Below are 26,908 nucleotides of genomic sequence, written 5' to 3'. Positions count from 1 at the left end.
GTGTCTGTTCATGTCTATCGCACATCTATGAGACATAACCACAACAGCTTCAGCTCTTCACATACACTGATTGGGCATAACATTATGACCACCTGCCTAATATTGTGTAGGTCTCCATTTTGCTGCCAAAACAGTTCTGACTCATCAGAGAATGGACATGGACAATATTGGGATTTTTTTTTCACTTTTGGGTGGTGTCAGTTCCCTTTAACTAGTTTCACTTTGAGGAATGTTAATTTTAGCATTTAGCTCTAAACGCTAAAGTGGCTTAGCATGATCTCACAAGGCTACACAATTGCAGCCTTTTCACACTGAATTAAGTGGACTACTGTAAACCACATAAACAAACTAGGAGCTGTAGTGTACACTGATGAAGCATAACATTATGACCATCTTCTTAACACTGTGTAAGTCTCCCTTGTGCCTCCAGAACAGTTGTGACTTGTCAGCGAATGGATACGGGCCTTCTGAGGGTGTCCTGTGGTGTTTGGCAACACAGTGTTGTTAGTGGGGGCCCTTGTGTCCTATGGGTTGAGGGGAGGGGTCTCTGTGAATCAGGCTTGTTCCACTGCATCCCACAGATACTTCATCAGTTTGGGATCTAGTGAATTTGGAGGCCAGGTCAGCACCTTGTGCTGTTTTTCATGTGTTTTTGAGTTGTTCCTAAACTGTTTTTGTGTGTGTGTCTGTGTCAGGCTGCATCCTGCTGGGGATGGCTGCTGTCATCAAGGAGTGTCATTGCTATGGGGTGGGGGTGTCTGGTCTGGTCTAGGTGGGAGGTTCATGCCTGAGTAACACCAACACAAATGCCAGGTCCAAAGGTTTCCCAGGAGAACATTGCATTGTTAGAAGATGGTCAATGTTATCTACTTCGTCTGTAAGTGGTCATAATGTTACGCCTGATCGGTGTATTTCCCAGAGCAACCTAATGTTATCACTGCAGAAGTCCTGGTATTAACTCAACATTTTAACACCACTATGACAACGAGCTAACTCATTGTGTCAGTGTGAACAACAGGCTGCCAAACAAAATCAAGCTTATTTAGGGGAGAATTGTCTTTAAGCTGAAACCTCAATCTTTCAAATCTTAATTTGGTTGAGATGGTTGGCTCTCCGGTCACTCTCAATGTAATATAAACCTACTAACCTATACACTGGGACTATTTGAGCAATTAAAAAGAAGGAAAGTAGCACTCACGGCCCTGATGTGACTGGTTTAGGTGGCGGAGGTGGGGAGGAAGCAGCAGGGGCCACAACTGGGGCAGCGGCTGCATGTGTAGCAGGTGGAGCTGCAGCATCTGGAGGGGGGATCTCAACCTGCTTCCAGTCCTGCCCTTCCTCCACCATGAGGGCGATGAGAGTGCCAAGCCGCACGTTGCGACTGCCCTCCTCCATCTGTAAAGAGGTAGAGAGAGCCACTTACACAGTGAGGGGGCAACGTTTGCAAAAACAGGTTGAATCACTTTAGAAATGCAAATGAATGAAGGTGAAGGACTCCTGTTGTATGATTTCGAAGCAAATGCTAAAAATAGAAGGTGAAGCGATGCTGAAGCTGCTTAATTAGCTAGTGGTCACTGAGCAGATAAACTGCTAGTCAGCCAATATGAGGAAACCGCCTGGAAAATGACACTGCCCTCTCACTGACATCATTATTTCCTACCTCTCTTGACAAATCTGATTGTGCCAGAACACGTTCTTGGAGTGCACTGTTCAAAGCTGTCAAGCATTGATTCACCATCTTGTTACAGAGTAATCTAAATCCACTGCAAGCCTTTTGTGACTCTCCTCAAGCTGTCATAGGCTCTGATCCTCACATATTGATCACGTTAAATGAAAGGCCAGGCGCAACACTGACGGTGGGACTGCTGCACTTCATCACTTTTTGAAAGGTATCCCCTTAGTGAGCAGCCTCTTAAGGTGTAGCTTGATATGGCGAGGAGGAGAAGGAGAAGGAAACGCGGCGACGTCGTATTCGACCATCACTGATCATCACTCATCCTTCAACGGACCAAAGGAAAACAAAATCAATTAAATGATTTTGTTTTAAAAGGAATAAACGTAACACCAGAGTTGCAAGCATACTCCACCTCTACCCCTCTGTCTAGCAGGCTTGAAAAATCAAAGGCAGCACTCTAATAACCGCATCCGCCAAAGTGGAAAGAACAGCAGAAAATCTGAACACCTGCGCTCAACAGTGAAAAAAAAAAAGAAAATAAAAAGAGCTGTGCGTCCACGCTGTGCCGGTTTAATTCAGTGTGGGGCTAAGAGTTCAGCAGCGAGGTTATGGAGATAAACACAAAAAGATGAACCTGCAAATCGATTAAAACACTGAGTTTACCCAGTCTATTTAATGTATGATAAAATGACTGCCTCTGGCATTTGAGGCTCACAGGACTTTGCTCATAAGTAAATCCAGCATAGTGCTTCTATTAACACACCTCATGAGGAATTTACCTTACTTTTACTTTCACATTCCCCTTTAAAGATACTAGGTCAGATGAGCTATTTTGTGCATGTTTAGCTTGTCTTCTGTCTTGTTCTTCACATGTAATGTCTCTACCGCACACCTCTTGGGATAATGGGAGAAGATGGATGAGGTAAAGTGTAATGGGCTCTCAGGGAAATCCAGTTCTATAAAAGAGATCCCTCTTTTCAATCCCAAAAGGATTTTTTTCTTTTTTCTTTTTTTTCCATGGTAGAGAATAGAGATTTTTCCCACAACAACTGTGTTATGGAAACAGAACCAACTTATATGTGATATGTTAAGGAACCCAAACAGAAAATGTGACCCTGAAGAGACCAAATAGCCAAAAGCTGAAAGATACTTATGAAAAAGGAATAATAATACTGGATATTAAGCCAGTTACACTAAAATACACTGCCTGGCCAAAAGAAAAAAAGTCGCCACACTCTAATATTTCGTTGGACCGCCTTTAGGTTTGATTACAGCACATATTCGCTGTGGCATTGTTTTGATAAGCTTCTCTAATGTCACAAGATTTATTTCCATCCACTGTTGCATTCATTTTTCACCAAGATCTTGTATTGATGATGGGAGAATCTGACCACTGCTCAAAGCCTTCTCCAGCACATCCCAAAGATTCTCAATGGGGTTGAGGTCTGGACTCTGTGGTGGCCAATCCATGTGTGAAAATTATGTCTCATGCTCCCTGAACCACAATCTGAGCCCGATGAATCCCGGCATTGTCATCTTGGAATATGGCCGTGCCATCAGGGAAGAAAAAATCCATTGATGGAATAACCTGGTCATTCAGTATATTCAGGTAGTCAGCTGACCTCATTCTTTGGGCACATAATGTTGCTGAACCTAGACCTGACCAACTGCAGCAACCCCAGATCATAGCACTGCCCCCACAGGCTTGTACAGTAAGCACTATGCATGATGGGTGCATCGCTTCATCTGCTTCTCTTCTTACTCTGATGATCCCATCACTCTGGAACGTTGGGATATCCTTCCAGTTTTTAATAACGCGTTGGACAGTTCTTAATCCAGTATTAGTAGTTTCTGCAATCTCCTTAAATGTTTTCTCTGCTTGATGCATGCCAATGATTTGACCCTTCTCAAACAGACTAACATCTTTCCCACGACCACAGGATGTGTCTTTAGACATGGTTGTTTAAAGCTACTCATTGCATCAGTTGGGGTCAAATAACTTGTTGCCAGCTGAAAGATAATCACCCATGCAGTAATTATCCAATAGGAGGCTCGTACCTATTTGCTTAGTTAAATCCAGGTGGTGACTTTTTTTTGGCCAGGCACTGTAATATAAACAAATATTCATAGAGTAGTACATAATCACATATTTTTGGTGCTCATCAGCTCAAAATAGATTTTCACTCACAAAAAATGTTATTTGCATAGTTTGTTTGGGAAGAAAAAGAACTAAAAAGGATTAACATATTACAGAATTCAATTCTGGTTTCTAGCATTATGTAGCAGACTTTCTATGTTCAGCACAATTTGTAGCCACTTCCTTACCTACAAGGAACAACCACCACATAGCATGATATCTTTTTAACTTGTGGTTTATACTGTCAAATATTTAGTCACCACCTGCTGTAGTAAAGATCTACCAAAATGTATACCGATGTGGTGCACATAAAGCAGTAATTTCTAAAGCATTTTATGATGAAGAATAGTCAGTATTGGCTTTAAAATAGAACTGATGCTCAGTGGAACCACTACACTCATGCCTTTAAGGGAAGCTCATGTCACACAAAAGCAGAAGTTTTAAAGACCAGAAAGAAACATCTACCACAATTTATAGATGTATGAAACCGCTCGCGTGTTTCTGCATACGAAACACACAGAGTGGTTTCATGCTTAGCCTCGACACTTAGGTAGTCACACACACACACACACACACACACACACACACACAACGTAGCCATAACGGTTCACACAGCATAAATCACATAATGTACATACAGTGTACATTGTGGGCAGTTGCCTAAACAGATGGTGAGTACCTTAGTTTGTATACTGCAGTGGTGTGGGGCGCAACACTGCCATCAAATGGTTACAAAAGACATAAAAACCTATGGGAAGTATAAATTATGTTCACACCTCACTGTTTGCAGAATGTTGAACTGAAAAAGGCGCCATTGTCGGACAAAAGAAACTAGCAATGTGACTTCATCTTCACTGTGGACACGTCAAACGATAAATATTTTAGTATTTCAATCCCTGATGTAGTTGTAGATGTAGATGTATGAAAATCTTCAGAAACAAGCTACACAATCACTGTAAGCACGTTACATGTTTGTCTAACGTGTTAAAAGATTTGCCTGCATATGGTCAAAGTGCACATGGAGGTGCAAACGTTTTAACTACTATTTTTATTTTGTACTTAAATTATACATTAATGGGTGGTAAGGTGTGTGGACGCTCTTCCAATCTAAGCAGGCTTTTCTGTAGAGCGACATTTTCACTGTGGAAAAAAGCCTAACAAATCTCAGATGGGGCTCTTAAGGGAACTCTCTGGAGCCCATCAGCAAAGCTAATGATATTACAAAGCCATTTATGTAGTTTAACCTACTTATCACTATAGTGTTATCATACAGCAATATAAGCCCCATGAGAGTCTCAACAGCTCCGTTACAATAAGCTTAGCCTAGACACTTAAATTTCCTTTAACCAGCTGCTGGATCCTGTAAAGCTTTTGATTTACATTCCCTGATCAGTTTGGGTTTCAGTCAGTTGTTTTTAGGATATCATGATCAGTGTATGCAGCAGAAGGTGAACATAGAGATCTGCACAGATCAGCATCTGATTCCATAGTGTACGAAAAGGTCTATTTGTAAAAGGAAGATGGATTTTAGACTAGACGTGCACATAAACACAGGAGAAAATGACAGAGCTCTTGTTTAGCGAGACAACGCTCGTCTCTGATCAATAGAGCATGACAGATATTGCACAAAGAGGATTGCAGCTGAAGCCTCCGTTCTTAGCAACAGCAGCCTGTCAGTCCAATGTAGTCTCTCACGAATAAAATCACACAGTTTAAGCTCACAAGTCAACATGTTCCTTTTGGACGTCATTAGCTTTCTAACCACAGACCCCAACCCTCTAACCGTCAATGAATCTAAATCATGGATCACTTCCCTTTTTCGTTTCTCATATTTTATACCAACCCTTTATTTCCTCTAAATCCTAGGTGCCATATAAAAAAAGAATGTGGTACCTCAATTCCAAACCCTGTTTCCCTGATGCTCGTCTTTCCAGAAGAAAAAATATGGATCGCAAACTAATTCTCTTCTGCTTAATGCCCACGGGCTATATACTCCACATTAAAATTCATTTGGTGAGAAATCCTGGAGTGGACATGTGGTACATTTTTTTTTGGGCCATTTTGAAAACAAGGTTAGAAAGTGATTTATACTAACAATTGATTTAGAGGACACAGAGATGGTGTTTAGGTGTTTAAATTGATCCATTGGGTGACAGTGTGTGGAGATTGAAAAGAGGAGGTGGGAAAGGGTATGACAAATGGGGGAGAGGCAGGATAGCACTGCACAATGTCCTGGAAAAGCACACCAGTGTATCTACACATATATCTTTGTAATAATCTTCTCTGTCATTTACTTATGATTTCAATCATCATGTAATCTGCTTTTAGCTACCGTCTGACACTTATTAATCCATTCCCACTGACTGCATGGCCATTTCTAGATCACCGTTTCTGATTTCATGCTCAGCAGCTGTCACATTTGCATACACCTGGGCACAAAGGACCAATGGGCATCTATCTGCAAACATGTGTGTTATTTTCTCACATGTGTGACTGATTGTACTTGGAGTAGATTTTCAGATTGAAGTCCACGGGTCACGAGAGGAAAGCTGTAAGTGTATCATTAGATAAAGTAATCCTCTATACTGCACTACCGAGCAGCATCTATCCCCCTGTTCTCCTGCCCCCAAGAGCAATGGTTGGAAATTGGTCGAGGGCCACGGTAGTACTTGACCCCCCATAAATAACCCCTGTGGAGCACAAGTTCCACGTCTCCACTAGCCCGTCAAAGCATTTGGCCACAGGCAGGTAATTATAGTAGCCTCTAAATTAGAAACCTACTGGGTGCCTGGAGAGCAGCAATTACGCCACTATGGGCTAATGTACTCAGGCAAAGCTGATGCCACATTGTAAGGGGAGTGTAGAAATCTGTGAAATACAGCCAATGTCTGCCGTTTTTCCTATTAACGATACACATACTCTGCATCACACAGAGTGGGAGAGAGAGAGAGGGAGAGCGAGAGAGAGAGCTGGGGGGCTTATCTAATGCAGACCATCTTTCTCTGCCAGCTAAAGCCCCTACCCCCAATTCTAGTGTAGTTGCTATGGAAACTACCTCATCCCCACAGTAGCTAAGACAAGGATGGAGTAAGGGTGTGAGAGAATGGAAGTAAGTGAAGTGAAAGACATGAAAAATGAGATGCAAGTCCATGGTTTACAACTGACAGCTGAAGCTGGAGGAGGTATCTGGGTGTGTATTCGTGAGTGTGCGTACGTGCTGGTGCATAACTGGCTCTCTGTATTTATTTTTTCGTTAATGTTTCACAAACAAACACATCGTCTAATTAAACCCTGCTCCACTCAGGCGTTTCTGCGACATGAGCACATCCACAACCATGCGGCCGAGGAACATGTCTAATTAAATAAGGTCCTCTTTGTGACTGGCGTGCTGGTTTTGTCTTCCGCAAGCACAGCAACAAATGCAAACCCCCTGACTGTTATCGCTCAGTTTTTAAAATGTAGAGTCCGAGAAAGTGCATTTATCTTGCTTAATTACTCGGAAATACTGAGCTCCACTTCATATCCTGTAATCAGATTTTAGAAAGCAAAAGAAGATAAAGGAGCTTTATCTTTTTGCTGAAGGTGACAAACATGTGGTGGAGGTCTGACAAAAAACAACTGATCAATCTGTCTTTGGCAGCCTATTAAGTATTCAAACAACAAACACCGGGGGGTGGGTGGGGGGTGGAAAGAGAGAAATATTTCCCAGTGAAGACACCTCGTCAAAGCTTTGCTGTCACTGTATAGGGAGAGCAGATTTAACAAGCGTAGCCAATTAGTGCAGGCAAGGAAGGAACACTGAAAGACTTAGACATATTAACGACCATACCCTGTGTGAATTTAAACAGGCTTCCCAAAAACATAAGCACGCTGCTAAATAGTGCGCACCTTTCAATGCACAGCATATAAACCTTCATGTTTATAAATGCAACAAAACCTCACTCAAGGTTTACGTAAAAGGCTTGCCAATGGCAGACAAATTCTAATCATTGACATGTTCGTGTGCGTCTTAGCTCTCTCACCAAGATCTTTGCCAAGATACCATCATCGTTGGATTCCATGGTAACCACGGCTTTGTCCGTCTCAATCTCACAGAGGGCGTCGCCCGCTGCCACTGCCTCACCTGTTGAAGTAAAGAAAAACATCTGACAACTTGCAAAATTAAATCAACATTTATTTGGCGACTTTGAAGCACCTAACTGTCAAACAGTCTTTTCACTGGCCTTGGTTTAAGTGGAAATTATTCATTTGTGGAAACACATGAACCATAATCATCAGGGGTATTTCCAGACTCTTGTGTCACTGGGGCTTTGGAAGCACAAAGAACAAATGATTTGCCACTGAAGTGGCAAAAGGACTATGCAGCAAAACATCTGATCTGACTATGGCTTATATATCAAAAAAACAGCCTAATCAATGTTTCATGGGAAAGAATGTGAGATAGGGAAACGGAGCGACAGAACGCAAGCTTTTTGCCTATAGATTCCCAGTAGACTCCCACCAGTTCACCCCATGAAAGAGTTGGAATATATCATCATCTGATTAACAATGAAACAGGGTGGCAATTACGAACCACTGGTTCAGTTCTCCCGCGCTCATACATCCCACATCACTTGAAGTTAGTCTTTTTCATGAAGACAGTGAAGCCCAGGCACACTATGATTTAATCCTCTTCATGACGTATGTCCATGTGTTATGAAAAGAGGAGGCAAGGTAGACGAGACAAAGGTCAAGGGTTACACAGATAATGACATCTGGTCACATTTCTTTTGGCAAAAAAAAAAAAAAGCTGTAAAGAGGTACATCATCTGTACCTAAGCAAAGCCTAGGAAAATCAAGGACAGCGCTGGGACCTTACCTACATTTAAAAAACACGTGAATTTGATGGGTTTGTTTGAGGTACAAACCCAGGATGTAAAAAAGGAAAGGGGTGGGTCAAGGGAAGAATAGATAGCATAGGTGGGGGAAGGTTGAAAGAGCATAGGGAGTATTGACGTTGGAAGCCCCTTGAGAGCAAGTAAAGATTGGATTCGTATGAGGCTTTAATACCGTATGACCTCAGGGGTTAGGTGAGATGTGCAATATTAAAGATTAAACAGATGACCTCAGGCCTTTTCACCTCTGCGCTATCAAAATGCAATGGACATAACACCAAAAAACAAAGCAGATCAGGCATGAGGTTCCATAATATAGCTTGTTTAAATAAATCTCCTAAATTTAGAGTTCACTATTCTTGCTATTTCTAAATGTGTTGATTTGACCACTTCACATAAATGCCTAAACCCCTTGAATCGTAATTCAAGAAGAATTTAATTTCTATTCATGTTACTTCAGACTAATTCAATGAATCTATCTAAAAAATTAAGGGGTTTTTAGTTCATCTCTTTATCGTTTAATTAACTTATCAGCACCGACACGTCGTGCAAAATGCAATAAACCCACATTCTGGATTGTTTTTCTCATCACTGAGAAATTATCTTTCCTTCCTCCCCTTTCTCACTTACACACACATGTACATTTCTCACCCCGAGTCACAGAAGCACATGGCAACACAGCAAAGCAGCCAATCAGAATTCAGCGCCGCTGCCTCCTGATAAACGAGTGTGGCTGAGGCGAGTTTGCCTGAGCAGAGTTGCTAAGCAGTGATGAATAGTGACTGCTGTGATCCTTGAGCCAATTAGCCACCAGGGGCCCTCAGGTGATCCACTGCTCAGGTCTCTGTCTTACAAAGCAATGGGGTGCCATCATGTTAATGATTGGTGCTGATGTGGGACTATCATTGTGGGGAAAAAGAAATGTGGAGCTTTTGATTTTGATGTTTGGACTGCAAGTGAGCATTCACATTTACATAGCCATAGCAAGAAGGAGAAATTGCGAGTACACATAAAGAGAGGTTTTAGACAGCACAGTATAACACAGATAGATTTACAATTAAAATATGTCAAATAGAAAGGTGAGGTTATGAGAGCGATCCGATATCATCATTTACCTTCCTTTTTCAGCCATTTGACAAGGTTTCCCTCCTCCATGGTAGGAGAAAGAGCTGGCATTTGCACTTTGAGTGGGGTGACACCTAGAGGACAGAAAGAGAATATCATCCAGTTTATTCAGGCAGTAGTAATGGCAAGGCTCATTAGGCTTATAAGGCAAAATATTAAAAGATAACCAAGATATGCTAGTGTCAACATGAATCAAGTGACAGGCCCTGTTGAAGCAGTGTTTAGCTACAACAAGGCCTCAGGGGGTCAACATGTCCAACTCGTAGCCGCAAAGCACAAGGAGACACAGTGCCACACTGAAAAAACAATACAGGCAGGTCACTTGTGTAATTGTGATCCTTGCTGACACTGCACCGGAGGCTGTAGAGTCACTCGTACTGTCCCAAGCCTTTGAGCCACCACCAAAGCCTGCTATGCTGTCACCAGTTATAGTCACTCAGAAGGCCAGAGTTCAACTGGCTCACAGCACTGCGCTGGACACTGGGTCTCCAGGCTGCCATAAAAAAAAAAAAAAAAAAAGAAGCACAAATCCAAGCAGCACAGGCATCACTGCCTCATTACAACTAGCCTGCAGTGCTGCAGATAAAAGGAGAATCAGGTTTATTGTTCAGACATGGCACAGCTCAGAAAGATGCAAGCTTATCGCAGCTGTTTATAAAATACTGAAGTGTATACCATGTGTAACAGAGGTTGGGGATTTTTGTTAATATAATTTGAGCATTTTTCAAGATATGACCTAAATAGTTGAAATAGAACTAACAAGATTATGGCCTTGACATATGATGCTGCTTCCACAGCACAGGCTTCTTAATTATTCACCATAGAAATTAAAAATCAGAGGTGGAAGTATAAAACTATAGGCAATTTTAAGCTATTTTCATGCATCCCATTTTTTCAGTGCAAATTGCTTTTAATCCAATACAATAAATGAAGCGTCAAAAATCCTTCCTCCAGCAGTGTCTCCATAAAATGTGCAATCCATGTGTGGTCTCTGTCTAATCTATGAGCTGCTGCCATCTGCTGGATATTTGGCAACATCACAACTAGTATTCAGAGAAAGTCCATCACCACTTATAATTGTGTAACTGTAGTCTGCAAAAATGAGGCATATGGCAGCATTTATTACAATTTTCACCAGATAAGACTGACACTGGTAGATACGATGCACACGCTCAAATGGAAGCCACAAAGAAAGAGTGTTTTCAATTAGAGGTGATAAACTAAAGCTTCTAATAACAGTCCAACCATTAATGTTGCATTTACAAAAAACAGTGATGTAAAACTTGCAAATAATCTCTTTGGAGTATATGAGAGCAACTGTAATTAGTTACATTTCCTACACTTTTTAATTAAAAAGTAATGTTTGAACACAAGTGTAGTACATTGCTTAAAAATGTTTTTCTTCACTATCTGAAATATCAACTCTGGTCATCTGTCTATTTGATGGTTTTATGTCTAACTCTTCTCATAAGCAGGTTAACATCTTAAAGTCGCCGCCACTCTAAAACATGTTTTTGTCAGTGAGATTTCTTATTTGAGGTTCACTGCATGAAATAATGACTTGAAAACTGTTTTCAAATTATTGTGCTGATAGTGGAAATTGGTTTATTCGTGCCCACCTTAAATCTGAGTTTAAGACTGACCTCAAATAGTTTCGGAACAAATACTTGTTGAAAAATTGTGTGATGTGGAAACCGAACGCAGACATCAGAGGATTCTAAAGATATTGTGAATGTCCTTTCAGTTGTGGAGACATGAAACAATCTCTGTCTATTCACAGATTGTGGATTTATTTTCTCTTAGGCAATTTCCCTTGTGGATGAATAAAGTTTGTCTAAGTCTAAGTCTATTAGAGTTTGTATTTTATAACGAGGCAAACAAACATGTTAAAAGGAAAAATCATTTCAGACAAAAACTACCAACGAGCACATTCATATCTCATCAACGTGCTTGGAAGGAATCTTTTACATGTAGCCAAACAAAAGCAAAAAATATATATATTTACTTCAGCACAATTCCTGCATTTTCACACCTGGACCCTATATTTTCCTCTTTTCCCTCTGAATGTCCCATGGACATGACTGATGTCATGCTTTCGTTTGTACAGATGCCAGGTCAAAACAAAAATGTCATTAGTTAAAGTTTAATCAGTACCGGGTCTTTACTCTGAACAAGTAAAAGCACACTGTTTGATTACATTGTCGCCGTTTTGCTGGTGCTGGTTCGAGAATTCTCGCTCAGTAGCGGACCGATTCCACACATTTTAATCACACAGAGCCGAAAAGAAGAGGAAATATCATCATCCATTCAGGACACTTATCAGAAACAGTGCCTGTGGAAGGCACACAGACAGCATAGTCAGGAACCCCAGCCACCCAACACGCAGCCTGCCTGCATGCATTATGAGACTGAAGTTCAGTTTCTACCACCAGGCCATCAACTCACAATAAAATAATGTCTGGACACTAAACACACACCCTATCTGCCGGTACTCTACTAAAATGCGATATGACTGCTATATTTACCACTTGTCATCTTTTGTAAATGTGCCATAAAGCTTGTAAATTTTAGTAATCCATGCTGTTGTGCTGAATCTGAAATGTGACATGTGCATATCTTTTATTTCTATTATGCACGTCTGTATAGCCGTTTTTTTTTTTTTCCATAAAATGCCATCACTGTGGGCGACACTTTGACATATCATAAACAGGAGTGCGGGTTTAATTAAACTCTGAAATGGCAGTCACAATAAATTTTATTGTGCCAGTTACGGAAGGTTGCTGTCAGACTTGATTGCACGCTTCTTTACCGGCATAGTTTGGAACGGAGCCATTGGCAACATGACAAGTTATACCTGTTCTTTTACTGCTATGACACATCAAAATATTAGTGATTTAAAAGACTTATAACAACGTCCTTAGTTTCTTTTTTTTTTTAATGTAAATTATTGTTTAATATTTGCTATTATGTGGTGAATACTGGCTACTCTGTGCAATAACCATTACCTGGTGGATTCTCCTGACTTTTAATTAACTGCTTTAGTTGCAGTTTCCTGGTATTATGTGGATCTTTGTCAAACTGCCATCAGTTAATAGGGAACTAGAGTAGAATCGAGGCATCCTTACTGTTATTAAAAACACCTGCCAAATAATAATTGGTGAGCAGCCAGTCCAAGTGTATCTGATTCAGATACAGCTGTCCCACATCTAAACTGATTACACTATTAACTGTTTAAAGTTGGAAAAGCGTAGTTCACACACGCCGTTAACCGTTAACTAACGCTGTTTTTTTTAATCAGTCTAGACTGTGGTTTTCAGAGACATTTCTAAATTAATTTAGCGAGAAGTCAGAAGTATGCATTTCACTTGAGGCACAAGTGACCAAAAGCTTTTTCTTGTCATACAAGCCCTTACAATTAACTTCTGCAAGTGCTCATATCATAACAAAAAGACGCTAAAGTAACTAAATTACACCAATAACGGGGGGGAAACAGGCAAAAGACGGTAGCTAATGTCAACGGCTGTCAGTGCAGATACGACAACAGTTATCCTCCTGTCACGCTGTCAACACTCACCGAATACCCACGGTGACTGGAAGAAATGTCTGACATGATCCTGCCACGAGTGGGTGGCCCATAAACATTTATTAACATTAGATAATCTAAGGCCGAATAAAACTCCCCGACGACCCAGACGCAAGGAGGCCGCCATGTTCTCGTCCTCCGTCGGTGAGAGGTGTCTACGCGAATGCCTGACCATAAACGGACGCGGACGCGGGGAGGAGGGCGTATTTCCCCAAATAATTATTTTCTTTGAAGGAATACGAAGCCCGGGAGACTTTAAGACATATGCACCTTACTGCGGCAACTTTGATTGCTAAAGAAAATAGATACGTATTTTTTTTAAGAGATTAACGATCAGGCAACGGGGAACTACCTCCTTTGGCCCTTTAAGGGACTTTACAGTTTTGTTCTGTTGTATTTTAATAGTGGAAATAATCAGGAGTCGGTGTTTTACCGCCCTCTAGTGGGGCGTAGGTCATAGGAGCCACTAAAAAAAGGCTTGCAAACATTTAAACAATATATGTTTAAAGCATTGCTCATATTTAAAACCTATTATTAGTACTATTGTCCTTATTTGTCTATACAACAGATGGCACTGGAATTCTGTTTTTGCAATTTTGCACATGGGTTGTAAATTCATTTAATTTCATTGCAATTAAATCTTTTAATATTTTATGATTCTTGTAAATATTGTGTATTTTGATTTTTGTTTTTATTTTTCTATTTTTTTTATTGTTTATTTTTGTTTATTTGTTATATATCATGTATGGTGTCGAGTGCCTGTACATTGCTGCTGCAACTGTGAAATTTCCAAGTTCGGGATTAATAAAGCATCTATCTATCCGTCTATTTAGTGAACGCCAATTTCTCAGTGGAAGAGATTTCAATATGTCATAGGAGGAAAAAGCAGAAGGATAAATAACAACTATAAATAACAAAACCATCTTTCCACCGTTTTTAATTAAGGATGATGGAAAATTCCACTTTGGATAGGAAAAAACAACAACATACTGTGTGAATGTGGGTGGGGGAAGTTTTTACATCTTTATTCAAGAGACGTCAAAATCCAGTGTGAATGTGTAAATGTATCCTCTGATGTCACACTGTCTTTATTTATTTTTCCCTTTCTTTTCCTTTAAACACCCCAAATATATATATAAATAAATAATATTTCAGGCGGAAAAGTGCACGTCAAAAAAAACAACAACCTACAAGGCAATTTCTTTGTCGTGGTTGTGCGCAAACAAGGAAATTACAGGGTGAATTACTGGTTGAAGGCAAGTGGGGAAGCAGCCCATTAATGGAAAGTCCAAAAATCTGAGAAGGAAACTGGCTTAAAAATATGATGGCATAACAAAACATCTTTGCATTGTCACAAAGACTTCCTCATGCTTTGGCGTAATCCAAAAAACAAAACAAAACCTGGTCGTAAATCACACCGTATCATCAGTTTACTCTTAACGCCACTGTACTTTCACGTGTGTTCATTTTCATATTTTTTCATAATAATATAAAAGTGAGTGCGAATGGTTGTCTGTCTCTCTGTGTTACCCCTGCGATAGACTGGCGACCTGCCCGGGGTGTACCCGGCCTCTCGCCTGATGCCAGCCGGGATAAGAGGACTTGATCCACAGGACCAAGTGGTTACAGAAAACGAATGAATGAATGAATATTAACAAAGTATTGTGCTGTTTCATAGCGGAATCCAAGAAAACCTAACTCACCCCCAACAAAAGCAAAGCCGCGCCGGTGACGCAGCTCTAATCTGTCCGGCTCACAGTTTGGACTGAATGCCTCACGGGTTCATTTGAGTGTGAAGAGAAAACGATAAGGGCCCGTGATAAGCTGGGACAGTGCATCCGCTGAGAGAATACAATAGCCCCAGTGAGCAGGCATGGGACACAGACATAAAATCCATCAGGCTCTCTTCATGCCCATGCTCGGGCTATCTGTTATCACTTCCCTGTTCTTCCCTTTGACATCTATCTGATTGAATTAATGTTCCCCCGTTTTAAATAATAAAACAGCCCTTTGCGTAGCTCATTCAAATCTGAAATAATTTTCTGACAATAAGAGATAAAGGCACTTGTGGGCAGGTATTGCGTATTGTTTTAGGCCTAACAAAGGAAGCCATTGTATCATCTGTGCAGTCTAGTGTGACAGCCTCAGACAACAGATAATTTTTGCTTGTAGCCTACATACATTTTTTTTTGTCACCCGCAGTCGTCTGTTGCATTATATCGTCGGTGTGCCATGACTGCTGAAGTGAGTCACGGATTGAATATCTCTTTATACAGGTGCCTATGTGTGTTTTTCTTCCTTCCCAGATCTATTACAACCGGTTTGGGTGCATGCTTGCATGTGTGCCACCGCTGCCTGCTGCGGATGCCCTTGGAGCGTAAATACGTGTTTTGCTGGTTTAACGGCGACTTTTAGAGGTTTCTCAGCCGGCTCTTTCCGAACATTTGAGCAGCAGGCATCGGAAAAATCAAGCCCGTCACGTACATTTAAGGTATCGTGATTTGAATGCGATCTCAGCGGCCTCCATGCATCCTCGCGCCGTAAAGCCGTATGTAAAGCCGGGGCGGCGAGTGGCCTGTTAGGAAAATACAGCTCCTGTGTGCAGAGGTTAGATGTGTCTAGCTCATTTGCCTAACTGTTCATTTATCTTGAGTCCCCCCCACCCCCTCCCCCACATGCACACACACACACACAGCAGCATCCACAAAGTGCAAATGAGTTCAGATTTGAGTTCATGTCTGTTTGTGCTTCTTATGACCAGACACGAGCTGGTTATGAGTTTCCCCACATCATCTCTTTGTTCTTCAATATTTTAATCTCCCTGCACGGTGCATAGAGTTGCTTTACAGATGCATATGTTTTACAGATCTAAAACACATGCATCATGTAATCATAACTTTCATGTTAGCGAAACATTAGTCGCAGCTACGCCTTGCAAATTAGAAGCATATATGTATCAGCAGAAGTGTGTCTCTGGAGAAACTACAAAGTGTGATTGCTCCATATAACAACACGGAACAGAAACAATGTGATGTGATGGATTCACACTTCAGCCTGAATTGCCTCGCTCGCCCGTTTCATGTCGCGCAACAATACGGCAATCAGGGGCTATTATTTCAATCCAATCAGGCGCAATCTCCGGCTCCTACGCGCGCCCGTGCGCAATTTTCTTTATTTCATCCGATCTTGAAGGAATTACAGAATTATTGCAAACTCCCCCAATCAATGGTGGTTTCCTGCGAACGGGGAAGAGAAACCATTTGTTTACGTTCGAGGTATTCAAAACACAGACGACACGTTTTCAGTTCGCAGCAACAACCTGCAATTTACGTCAGTCCGCACCGAGGGCTGAAAGGGAGGCGTCAGTGCAGCGGAGCCGTCAGGAAAGATAACGCCAGAATGTGGTGTCAATCAATGCCACGCTATGTAAAGAGGGATTGCAGAAGACAGATAAATCAGAGCGGAGATTAGACATGGATTTGGTTGTGAACACAGGCCAAGCAAAGGGGGCCTTTTATTGACGCTGCTTTTATCTTGCGGGCCATCGAGGATCAGTCGTTTGTCTGTTGCCTTGCGGGAACGAGCAATGCACCTGTGGCACGCACTGGCAAACTACTAAGTGTGTGACATTTCCATTTGGCACAGGGACGACCGGCACCGCCTCCGAGGCCTTCACCTCCAGGTCAATTTTGCTCAAGTTTGAGCAAGAGCTGCTGCAAATTAGACTGATGCCTAATGATAAAATCCACTACCATCTTAGGAATGGTCCTTCTCTTAACCCAAATCGTACAACTCCGAAAAAATGACTTGACATGACGTAAAAACCATCACAAACTTTATTTGTATTGAACATCGACAAACATTTACACACTTCCGTGACAGCTCAATGAATGCAAAGTATCAAATAAAACAAACTTTTTGGTTATTTTGCTGTACACATATTGCTTATGCATTCTTTTACTTCATTGCCGCATCATTCTCATTGAATGTTATTTTAGCACTGTTTACTTCCTCGCAGTGATCAAGCATCCTCCCCCAAAGGACACTTCACAGTATTAGCGTCAAAACACTCAACATACATCTGTGTGCCGCACGTGCTTTGAATCCTACATCAACTTGCACCCCTTTGGGATTTGCAGAAAGGATCAGATTTAGAAAAAATATATATATAAACTCAGAAAAACAGCATGGGTTGTGTTACATTTATTATTTTTTTTTTGTCAGTTTTGCCATTGTTTTCTTCAGTAGGAGCTTCCGTAAACACACGTTTAGGTTGGACCGCTAACAAGTAAAGAAGGTCTCAGTGCAGTAAAACAACAAATAGATAAAAAAAAAAGAAAAAAAAAGTAGATAGAAAAAACACACGTGTACAAATATATCTTTATCAAAAAAAGGTCAGTGAAAACTTTAATAAAACATCACATTTTTCATACAACGCCAAACATAAATTAAATGAAATTGTCACTTCTCTGACTCCCTCCATCCCCTCGCGTTCCTTCCAAACTTGTAAACCAGCCTGCGTCCGTCCACTCGCTCAAGGATTTCTCTTTTGTAGTAATATCTGCAAAACAGGACGGACAAAAAAAAAAAAAAAAAACGGGTGAATTCCTTCTGCATGACTGGAAAAAAAAAAAAAAAAAACTCAAGTGACAGTTAACTGCATTAAGTTGTTATCTGTCAATGCCAGGGCACAGTCACTGACAAATCAGGTGTTTCAGGTGCGGACAGTTTGCCGTTGTTTTAGTCCATCTACTTTCTGTTCACATACATGCTTGGCAAGTCACCTTCGAACATTGTTTATGATTCATATTAAAATGTGAATGGCTTCCAGGAGTTGCTCTCAGACCACAAGGAGTTTGCCAGCACTGCCATTTAAATAAAACAGCTGCTTTATTCATTGTCAAATGGCAAACGGACGTATAGTTGCCCTTTTATGTCGTATAGGCCCCGAAACGATCGTACTATCGTATATTTGGCAACGCCGGTTTGCACGCACAAAAAAGGGACGCAAAAGTGACGTAACCCCACTGCTGGTTGTAGGTTTATGGGCGAGCTTTATAAGGTGATGGATAAGAGAGCAACAGCGACACAGTCATACGCGTAATCTGGGTTGATTTTCTTAACAACAAAACGACTCTGATTGGTTCAGTGTTGCCAGATATGCGAAAATCATCGTATCTGTACGATAGTTTCGCGCCCGATACGTTATAAAGGGACAAATGTACGATAGTATACGTTATTGCAGTTATGTGCACATATAATAGCTTTGATTTTAAATGCACTGTCCTTGTGCGTGATTAGTTTTAGTACGTACGATAGTTTGGGTCAAAGTACGATCATTTTAAAGCGACAGTACGATATTTCTTCATTTCCCATCTAGCAACACTGGATCGGTTGAAGCACTATCCAGTTGCAAGGTATTTTTTTTTGAATGAAGCGCACCTCATGATGAAATCCAAAGAAAGTTTTACCAGTAAGAACTGAGTGTTGATGCTGCACTGGTTTGCATGACCAACTGACCACATCATCACTGTAAGCAGGGTCTGAAAATGCTCCTAAAAAATTATCGTTCTCAGTCCCTACACAGTATGGTTCTACAACAGCACGTACCGGTTAAATGTGAGGGAACAGCTCTTAACATTAGCTTTAAAAAACGGACCAAACCACACGACGTGTGCTGTCGTATGTTGCTCTGAACTAAGTGATGCTACCTTACCAGCCGCCAGCCGGCTACTATGTCACTTCGGGGGTTTCTACTGCCAGTGCAAAGGCAAAAAAAACAAAAAAGCACTTGAAGGTATTAAACTCTCAGGAGAGCTCCCTAATATGTCTCCCTGAAGTAGCCCTCAGAATGGTTAGGTCTCCATTACAGCCCAGTTGATTTCATCAGCTTTTACTATTGGACATCAAACCACGTCAGTTTCAACAGTGACTTTAGCTTTGTCAAACTTGTTGTCCAAGTTCAACCCCTATAACTCCCGTTCTAATCTGTTAACACTAATCTGTGTCTTTCTGCAGTTGCCTATGTACCAAGCGCATTTTCTTCAATCAAGTTAAGCTTTTTAGATCAGCACTGTTGTTTCAGATGTATCAGATTCAAGTTATTGCTTTCATCATATTACTGGTGTCCTGGGACGTGGATCCAAATAATTACGAAATGAAAGTCTGAAGGAGAAGATGCCTACATACCGCATTATTCTTAACTGTTACTAAAAATAAAAAATAATATAATCTCTAAATTATTCAATTCACTGAACTGACTGATAGAATGTATGAGGAAATGGAAGACAAAAAATACTTGTCAGGGCAGAGGATCAGTTTCTTAGAACATCTGTTCTATCAAAATGTGTTTTCAATTTTCAAATAATGCACTCGGAATAATAGAGGATCTGTAACGTAATCAAAGATATCTGAATGTAAGGAAGACTTTAAACTGATTTTGGCTGCTGCTCATTCGCCCTTTGTTTTCCACAACCGAGAGCACCGATCTGTTTGGCGATGCCATCGAGCTCCGAATCCTTCGGAGGCACGGCAGTAAATGGGAAATCAGCTTCGTGGTCACAGTGACAATACCTGCAGGTGCATTTTGAAGTACCCACTGGTTCGCGTCACAATGAAATTAAGCACATTAGATTAGCTCATTCGAATGTAAAGCTGTGACTGCTGCAGCAGCCGGGGAGATTTTCTGAGCAGACGGCCGTTTCTGTTCATCTGGGGGGAAAAAAAACTGACGCACGACGCAGTTCAGAAGTGAGCAATGGAAGATGGTGAATATTTGTTTTGAGGTCACGAGCCTCTGATGTTTCAAAGTAAATTCCTTAGCTGTAACAGTGGTTAGATTCTTTTCAGTAGACAGTGTATTATACGCTTTTCGAGAAGCTGGATTAGAAACAGGACAGTGTTACATTTCTTCCTCTGAACAGATTTTTTCAAGCTGAGGCCAAACCGAGGAAAGCACCTGTGCACACGTGGTCCCTTTGTTTAACCCGAACAACCTACACGACGACATAGTTGCCAAAGCCAAATAACCCACAGTTATTGCAGTAATTTGCTGATGTCTACCCACATCTAACTAATGTACAATATACTATGTGAGCATGCAGTGTGTGTTTACAGCATGCAGAATGGATTTTTTTGTATTTGGGTAATGCACAGTAATGTCGTGCACCTCCCCAGAAATGTAACTACCACGGCGATGCAGACCGCAAGAGCTGAGATTGGTCCGCTTGGTAGAAGCATGTTTCCGGCTGCTTCTCAATCTCTGCACTTTTCGAATTGATTGTTTTGGATCAATGAAGATGGAACGCATCGAGGTTAACCGAGGACGTTCGGAGGTACAAGCATTTGCACGACTCATCTTCGGTGAAATTCCGGCGAATGTTTCAGTCGACGTTGTTGAATGTGAAGCAGGAAGTAGACGCAAAAAAATAACCCGACTGGCAGAAAAGACACACCGCTGACAAGTATAAATGGCTCGCACCGGCGTAGGCTATACGCGTAGATTACGCCGTCTATGACCCTCAAAGGCATAAATCGCTCTTAAGTGCACATATGGAAGCTGCGCGGGCGTACCTCATTGCGCGACTTAGTTTCTCGTAAGTCATGCTGCTGTTATTCTTCTTCTTGCCCCATAGCTGCGCCACGGCCTCCGACTTCAGGAAGCGGAAAACCCCCTCCGTCCGATCCTCCCACTTGATCAGGCCCGGGTTTCGCTCCGGGTTCAGTAGAATGTCCCTGATGAACTCCCACAAGTGAGTACCCCTGGGGTCTTTTGTGAAAATAAATGGAGACAGGAGTACAGTATTAAACACAACAGGACAATTCAAAAATAAAAGATCATAAAAGGTCATATGCAAAGATGTGTTTCCATCACTTACTGTGTTTTTTGACTGGATGAGGACGAATGAACCGTTTGATGTCTGAGAGGGAGACAAAAGCATTGTTTTTAGCCCTTTTATCAGGGTGTCATACGTGCACACGTTATGTTGCATGACATGCGAAATCCTCACCAGGACTAGAAGGGGTGGGAGAGACGGCCGGAGCGATCGTTTGAGGCTCAAACATTTCTAAGATAGAAGAGATAACAATAAAAGTCAATGTTTAACTTACTGAGCAGGTGACATTTCAATGTGAATTAGTAATGGCGATATATTTATAGTACCTCCAGGTGGATAGCTGGCATCAGGAAATGGACAGGAATAGTCTACTGTAAGAGGGCAAAAAAAAAAGTAAGGAATTTACTAGGAAATGATAAAACAACCATGGAATGACGGGATGTTACACTGACTGCTAAGACTCTTACATTCTGGTTTGAGTTCCAGTTGCCCAATTTCCACATGGCACTGCCCTGTGCAGGAATGAAAAAGAATGTAAATTAAATACCACCTACTAAAATTCTTGAGTAATACTTGATAACCGAGTAGTCACATTCACTACATTTATGGTGAGACGTTAGAAATTCACGGACCAAATCGTTGCTGTAAGCATCGAAACTCTCTTCAGGGCCCTAAATTCTGGGCCAGGTGGTTTGAGTTTCCAATCAGACATAGCCAAGATTCTATCGAGTTGCTTTATGGCATGTTCAGGCGTGGTTTTACAGCCCAAAACAGGAGCACCGTGCTGTATTCTCAGTGCAAACAGAACGTTTACTGTATTTAAAATTGCAGACAATAAACGGAGTGGAAGATGAGTTTCTCGACTCCTTGTCTTTTTTTTTTTTTTTTTTAGTCTTCAGAGTGAAACCAACCTCAATATGTCCAAAATTGTGATCACCACATTGTGTTACGGTTTTTAAACCCAGTTTGCGAATAAAACTTGATTTGAATGTAACACCTTCACACCTGAAACCGAGCTAGTCTCTCACAGGCAGGGACAACAATAGCAGGACTGTGTGATAGGTTTGAATTTCTCTGCAGCCTGGAGGTTAAACCTGTTGTGCCAGGTCTCCTGGCACTGCTCTTGTTTTGAAAAGCTGTTGTAGTTCCGATGCTAGATAAAATATAATGTGCTGATGTCATTTACCCCATAATGTTACACAAGAATTGTTTAGGATGCCTAATGAGCCACGTTCTAGAGATAATGATTCTAGCTACAAGCCAAAAGGTGTCTTTCCAAAAGCTAATTAAAAAAAAATAACACAAAAATGTGGATGTGCCAGTTCTCAGCTTGTTTCTCAGCTTCACACCCCCCTCGGTGCTTTGTTAGTAGACCCACTATAGCAAGGGAAAACAACAAATCCATCATCTCCCTCGTTTTAAGCTCTCCTTCACCCCTCTACAGCACCATGCAGCGCGACCCCTGACCGGCTCAGCGATCCCTTCTCGGCAACACTTCATCAAGACTCTGTTCCAGACACAACTCAGATCACACAGCTTCTCTTTTATTAGGGCTAATCATCTTCCCTCTTTTCTCCCTCCCTCAACCCCCGCTCTCAGACTTTCAGACGCACCGCCCCACTTGAGCTCTGTGATGCTGTGGTAGAGGATGGGTCCGACGCTGCCGGCAGCACGGACGAAGTCCTGGTAGTTCAGGCTGCAGAGCTGATGGCCGTCTATGTCGAAGTTTTGGAAGGGAATGCTGGAGGCATCGATCTGGTGCATGTCCATGACCTGCTGGAGCCACTCCCACACCTGGTACTTGCTCCAGAACTGAGGGTGAGAGTCATGAGGCCACAGGCGACTTGTGTAACCAGGCATCAGCAATGAAACTAGGGACAGACAGCAGTGCTTAAAGTTATGAAGTGATTTAAAAAAAACACATTAGCTTCATATGAATACATTTTTGTGAATTAATTAGGTATTAATGTAAAGATGCGTCTGATGAGGGAAACTGTCGGTAATTAATTGGAGAGCAGTTTACTGAAAGAGATGTTGAGCTGTTTCTCAGTCGGGGATCCTTAATTCATGCCTCGTGTTTCAGAGCTCTGGGCTCACCAGGTACACAATACATCAATTGTTAATTGTCGGATGATTTATTTTTTTGTGATTTTTTTAACTTTGGATTGCAGTTTCATAACCAGTGTTTAATAGAGAGCAATCAAAATCGTTGAGCGGAACATTTTAGCATATTGTCTTGAGGCATTTTAGGATATGTTTCAGACAATTTAATTAACTGATTTAGTGAAGAGTGCATGCGTAATGCCAGGAAAGCATACAGGAGGCTTCATTACAACAGTCTTAGTGCAGGAAACAGTCCTCACCATCAGGGTAGGAGTTAGTAGGAACCCAGGAAGTGGTCAGCTGGCTGTCCAGGGTGGTGGATGGAGTTACGCTCATATTGCAGCTTCTACACTCTGATGTACCATGGCCCGGGGCTTGAGGCAGGAGAGTAGGGATTTACGCTACGGATAGATTAAAAGTGAAACAATCTTTATGGTAACACACATACGCAGCATATATCTTTCTTTCTTGCACCATAGAAATTCAGTGTGTTGTAATTCGGTAATTGTTCCTCTTTGACATAGAGTCTATGTAGTGGCGTTGATTGCTTCACCCTGCAGGATCCACACCTCCATCCTACGTGCAACATGGCTCACAGGAAAACAATGCATACATGCCTTCACGCTGCATCACACCTGTATTGGGTTGGCTGCTGCTTCACATCGCTGGAGTTCAACAGTTATTGTGTAGCAGCCACATGAAATCCAATGTGTCTTGTCACCGCAGTATCGGCAGATAAGCCAGACTTGAAGTCTTAACACTGAACAGCGTGATACATTTAATACACCTATACAATCACCTTTATAAGCTATCGAAGGCTACTAAAAAGTTGTGACGCAAAGTAATTCATTGTTAACATAGATTATAGGTTGGATAATCGGTGCACTGGACCAGTTACAGATTGTGATTGCAATCATATGTATTTTGGACTTTGTGCAGCACTTTCACCTCAATTGTCCAAAAGGAGTCGGGTAACAGGAACGTATGCACGCTTTCCTTATTTCCCCTGGAGCTGGTTCTGCATTTTGTATCAACTCCCGTAACGCTCATCCTTGACAGGTGCTGATACTTATTTTTATTTTTTTTATTTTTTATTTTTTTGCTGTATACATGCAAAAGGCAAATAATGCCATGTTTCAGATGCAACCACAAGTATATTTGCATCCTATGTAAATAAAGCCTGGCCAGAAATTCACCAGCTCCACTGTTTTTGGTACAGAAGTGCTACACAGTATCTGTTACGGAATTGCATTCTGGATGTTTGAGCCATGGCATGACTATTACTTATTAGTTTAGTTAATGATACTGCTGGAATGAGCAACTGCCTCACATTCCACAGCCTGCGCTGAGGGTTTTGTTTGCATATGTTTCTTTATTAACGGGTAATATCTCGCCACATTTAAAGGTTCGTTTATTTATTTATTTATTTTTTAAATCGGCCTGTCTAAGATGAGAAATGTAAAAAAAAAAGCCACTGTTATTGATTTACATATATCTATATTTATCTATAATGAAACTAATAAAGGTTGGCATGAGGAGTGGCCTGACACAATACAGCAAATTGTTCACACAGTGACCCACATACCCCACCTGTTCCCTGGACTAACTCGCTCACACTTTTATGGCAGGCCATAAACAAAATTAAAACCGAGCCCTGTCACACATTTTAGCAGTAAATGCGCTGCTACCGATCTGAAACGTGTGTGTGACAAACGCTGAGGCGAATTAGTCTCCTGAAGGATCTGTCAGATCCATTTTACAGCAATCTGCAGTCAAGATCTCTGAAGGAGATCTCCCCACGAGATAGCTATGAATGCCGTCATGCCAAAGTAGATCATCTCCTCAGTTGACAGTCCGCCAAGTGCACTCAAACGACTTATGCTATGCGTTAACCCCCACCGAATGCCTCTGCCAAGCACACAGCCGATCTTATAAACAAGAGTAGTTTCTGTCAATATGACATTCGTGTAGCATTACTTATGAGTCATGGCTACTGTATGGATCAGTATACCGTTAGCTGAGTTATAGTAAAAAGAAACTGCCCACTGCATTTGTCGTGATGTGAGGAGACAAGCAAAACTTATCTAAAGCAATTCCTTTGAGAATTGTGCCAGCACTGTTAACAAGAGAGTTTGCTTTCACTTTAGTCGTAGCGTCACGTTGGCACTGACACTAAGTAACCTGTTGCTTTTTGTAGCTTAAGTTTCCTCGTTTTTGGTTCATCTGTTATTTTATAAACCTACTGCAAACAACATTAAATGTGAACACTTTCTCCAACAGCAGCAGAAATAGAGCAGAGTTTGTAGCCAAAGTGTTGAGAATGTTCACAGACGACGACGGCGACGTCGACAGACGAATATGTTAAATTGATTGCAATATTGTGCACAGAATTACCTATTTTTATTAGCTTTTTTTTTTGTTTCTCAGTTTTTTTTAAATTGCAGATTAGGTTGTGGCAATCCTTCCCTGGTCACTCTAAAACTGAACACCGTTGTAAGCGTGGAAAATCAAAGACAACACATGCACAGGAATTCTGATTAGAGTAGGTTGCTTGAGATAAGATCACCTTAAACTTAATTATAATTGTAGAACAATTTACAATAACGACAGCATTGCTGTGTCCAGCACCAGCACAGCGGCCTACCAGAGCAGTAGAAGGAGGGTCCCACCAGACCTGATAGAGGTCTCGCGTAGATCCAGCCTCAGCACGCCTGAATCGATGAACACAGTTTCTGGAGATTCCAACACTGTGCCAAACTAGAGTGCTGCGAGCCAGACAAGCTGAGTCCTATTGCTTCCCAAATCTTTGAATTAACAGAGGTGTGTTGACACTGCAGGTGCTGCCCCACCACAATGGGTTTTTTATCCTTCCAACTTCCTTATACCGCTCCAATTGGTTACCTGTTGAGTCTCATACCAGGTAGGTATTTGCATAATTCACACCCACACACACACACGGTGAAACGTAAAACACATCCACAGACAGACACCCACACACACCTGACATGACTTTTGTCTCTCCCGTCACATGGTCGCACACACAAACACGCGCTCACTCAAGCAGAAAAGCACACACTTGTGAGGAGACGCACAACAGGCATGGATCCGCACCCACTCAAGAGTTAAACTGCTGCACATACTACTTTAAAATAATCTTTAAAGTTAGAGAACTCCCCCCCCTCCCCTGCGTTATTATGTAGAACAGCATTTGCTTTTCTTATTTCATCGTGATGAATGAGGCGCTGACAGCTTGGGTAGGAGGACCGGAGAGAATTAGTTCTTTATGAGTGCTGCTGGAACTGCATGGGAGGGGAAGCACTTGCAGCAGTGCGCCTGAAGAGAGTGTAGGAAAACGGCTTCACCGAGGTTACACATTTACAAATGCCTCTAACTTTCTGTGCTGCCGCTTTCGGTTTTGAATTTGCAAATTAAATTCTTGTTTGCGTGGCGATCACCATGCAGGGCGAGCTTGTTTTATTGTACCTCGGAGCTGCGCGGGTGACCTCACGGCTCTGCAATCACACCAGACTTTGATCGGGTTTTCAGATCAGCTCCTGGCAGCGTGCGGTGAGCCGC

General features: G+C 41.6%; 2 protein-coding genes across 2 annotated transcripts in view; both read right to left on the bottom strand.

Annotated features, from left to right (window-relative positions):
* Positions 1-13,650, bottom strand: part of pdhx (pyruvate dehydrogenase complex component X) — a 30,902-nt gene extending 17,252 nt beyond the window's left edge. Inside the window, exons 1-4 of the mRNA XM_084555872.1 lie at positions 13,386-13,650; positions 9,802-9,885; positions 7,835-7,935; positions 1,199-1,395 (exon numbers count right to left, since the gene is read on the bottom strand). Of these exons, the coding sequence (XP_084411998.1) occupies positions 1,199-1,395; positions 7,835-7,935; positions 9,802-9,885; positions 13,386-13,569 (566 nt within the window). The 5' untranslated portion in view covers positions 13,570-13,650. The remainder of the gene's footprint in view (positions 1-1,198; positions 1,396-7,834; positions 7,936-9,801; positions 9,886-13,385) is intronic.
* Positions 13,651-17,191: 3,541 nt separating this feature from the next.
* On the bottom strand, positions 17,192-26,173 carry ehf (ets homologous factor). Its single transcript, XM_084555490.1, has 9 exons — positions 25,977-26,173; positions 23,593-23,733; positions 22,843-23,100; positions 21,697-21,741; positions 21,556-21,600; positions 21,404-21,460; positions 21,272-21,313; positions 20,967-21,162; positions 17,192-17,955 (listed from the first exon to the last, which is right to left on the bottom strand). Exons 2-9 carry the CDS (start codon positions 23,666-23,668, stop codon positions 17,856-17,858), a joined length of 819 nt encoding a protein of 272 aa, XP_084411616.1. The 5' UTR covers positions 23,669-23,733; positions 25,977-26,173; the 3' UTR covers positions 17,192-17,855.
* Positions 26,174-26,908: the final 735 nt, after the last annotated feature.

The sequence above is a fragment of the Chelon labrosus genome (genome assembly GCF_963514085.1).
Source record: "Chelon labrosus genome assembly, chromosome: 11".
NCBI lineage: Eukaryota > Metazoa > Chordata > Actinopteri > Mugiliformes > Mugilidae > Chelon > Chelon labrosus.
This window is presented reverse-complemented; position numbering and strand designations above follow the sequence as displayed.

Excerpts from the sequence above, each read along its gene's own strand:
- ehf (XM_084555490.1), bottom strand. The coding sequence starts at position 23,668 with ATGAGCGTAACTCCATCCACCACCCTGGACAGCCAGCTGACCACTTCC. Across the intron at positions 21,601-21,696 it reads ACTGGAACTCAAACCAGAAT|TAGACTATTCCTGTCCATTT; the intron begins GTAAGAGTCTTA and ends GCCCTCTTACAG. Across the intron at positions 21,461-21,555 it reads TGCCAGCTATCCACCTGGAG|AAATGTTTGAGCCTCAAACG; the intron begins GTACTATAAATA and ends CTTCTATCTTAG.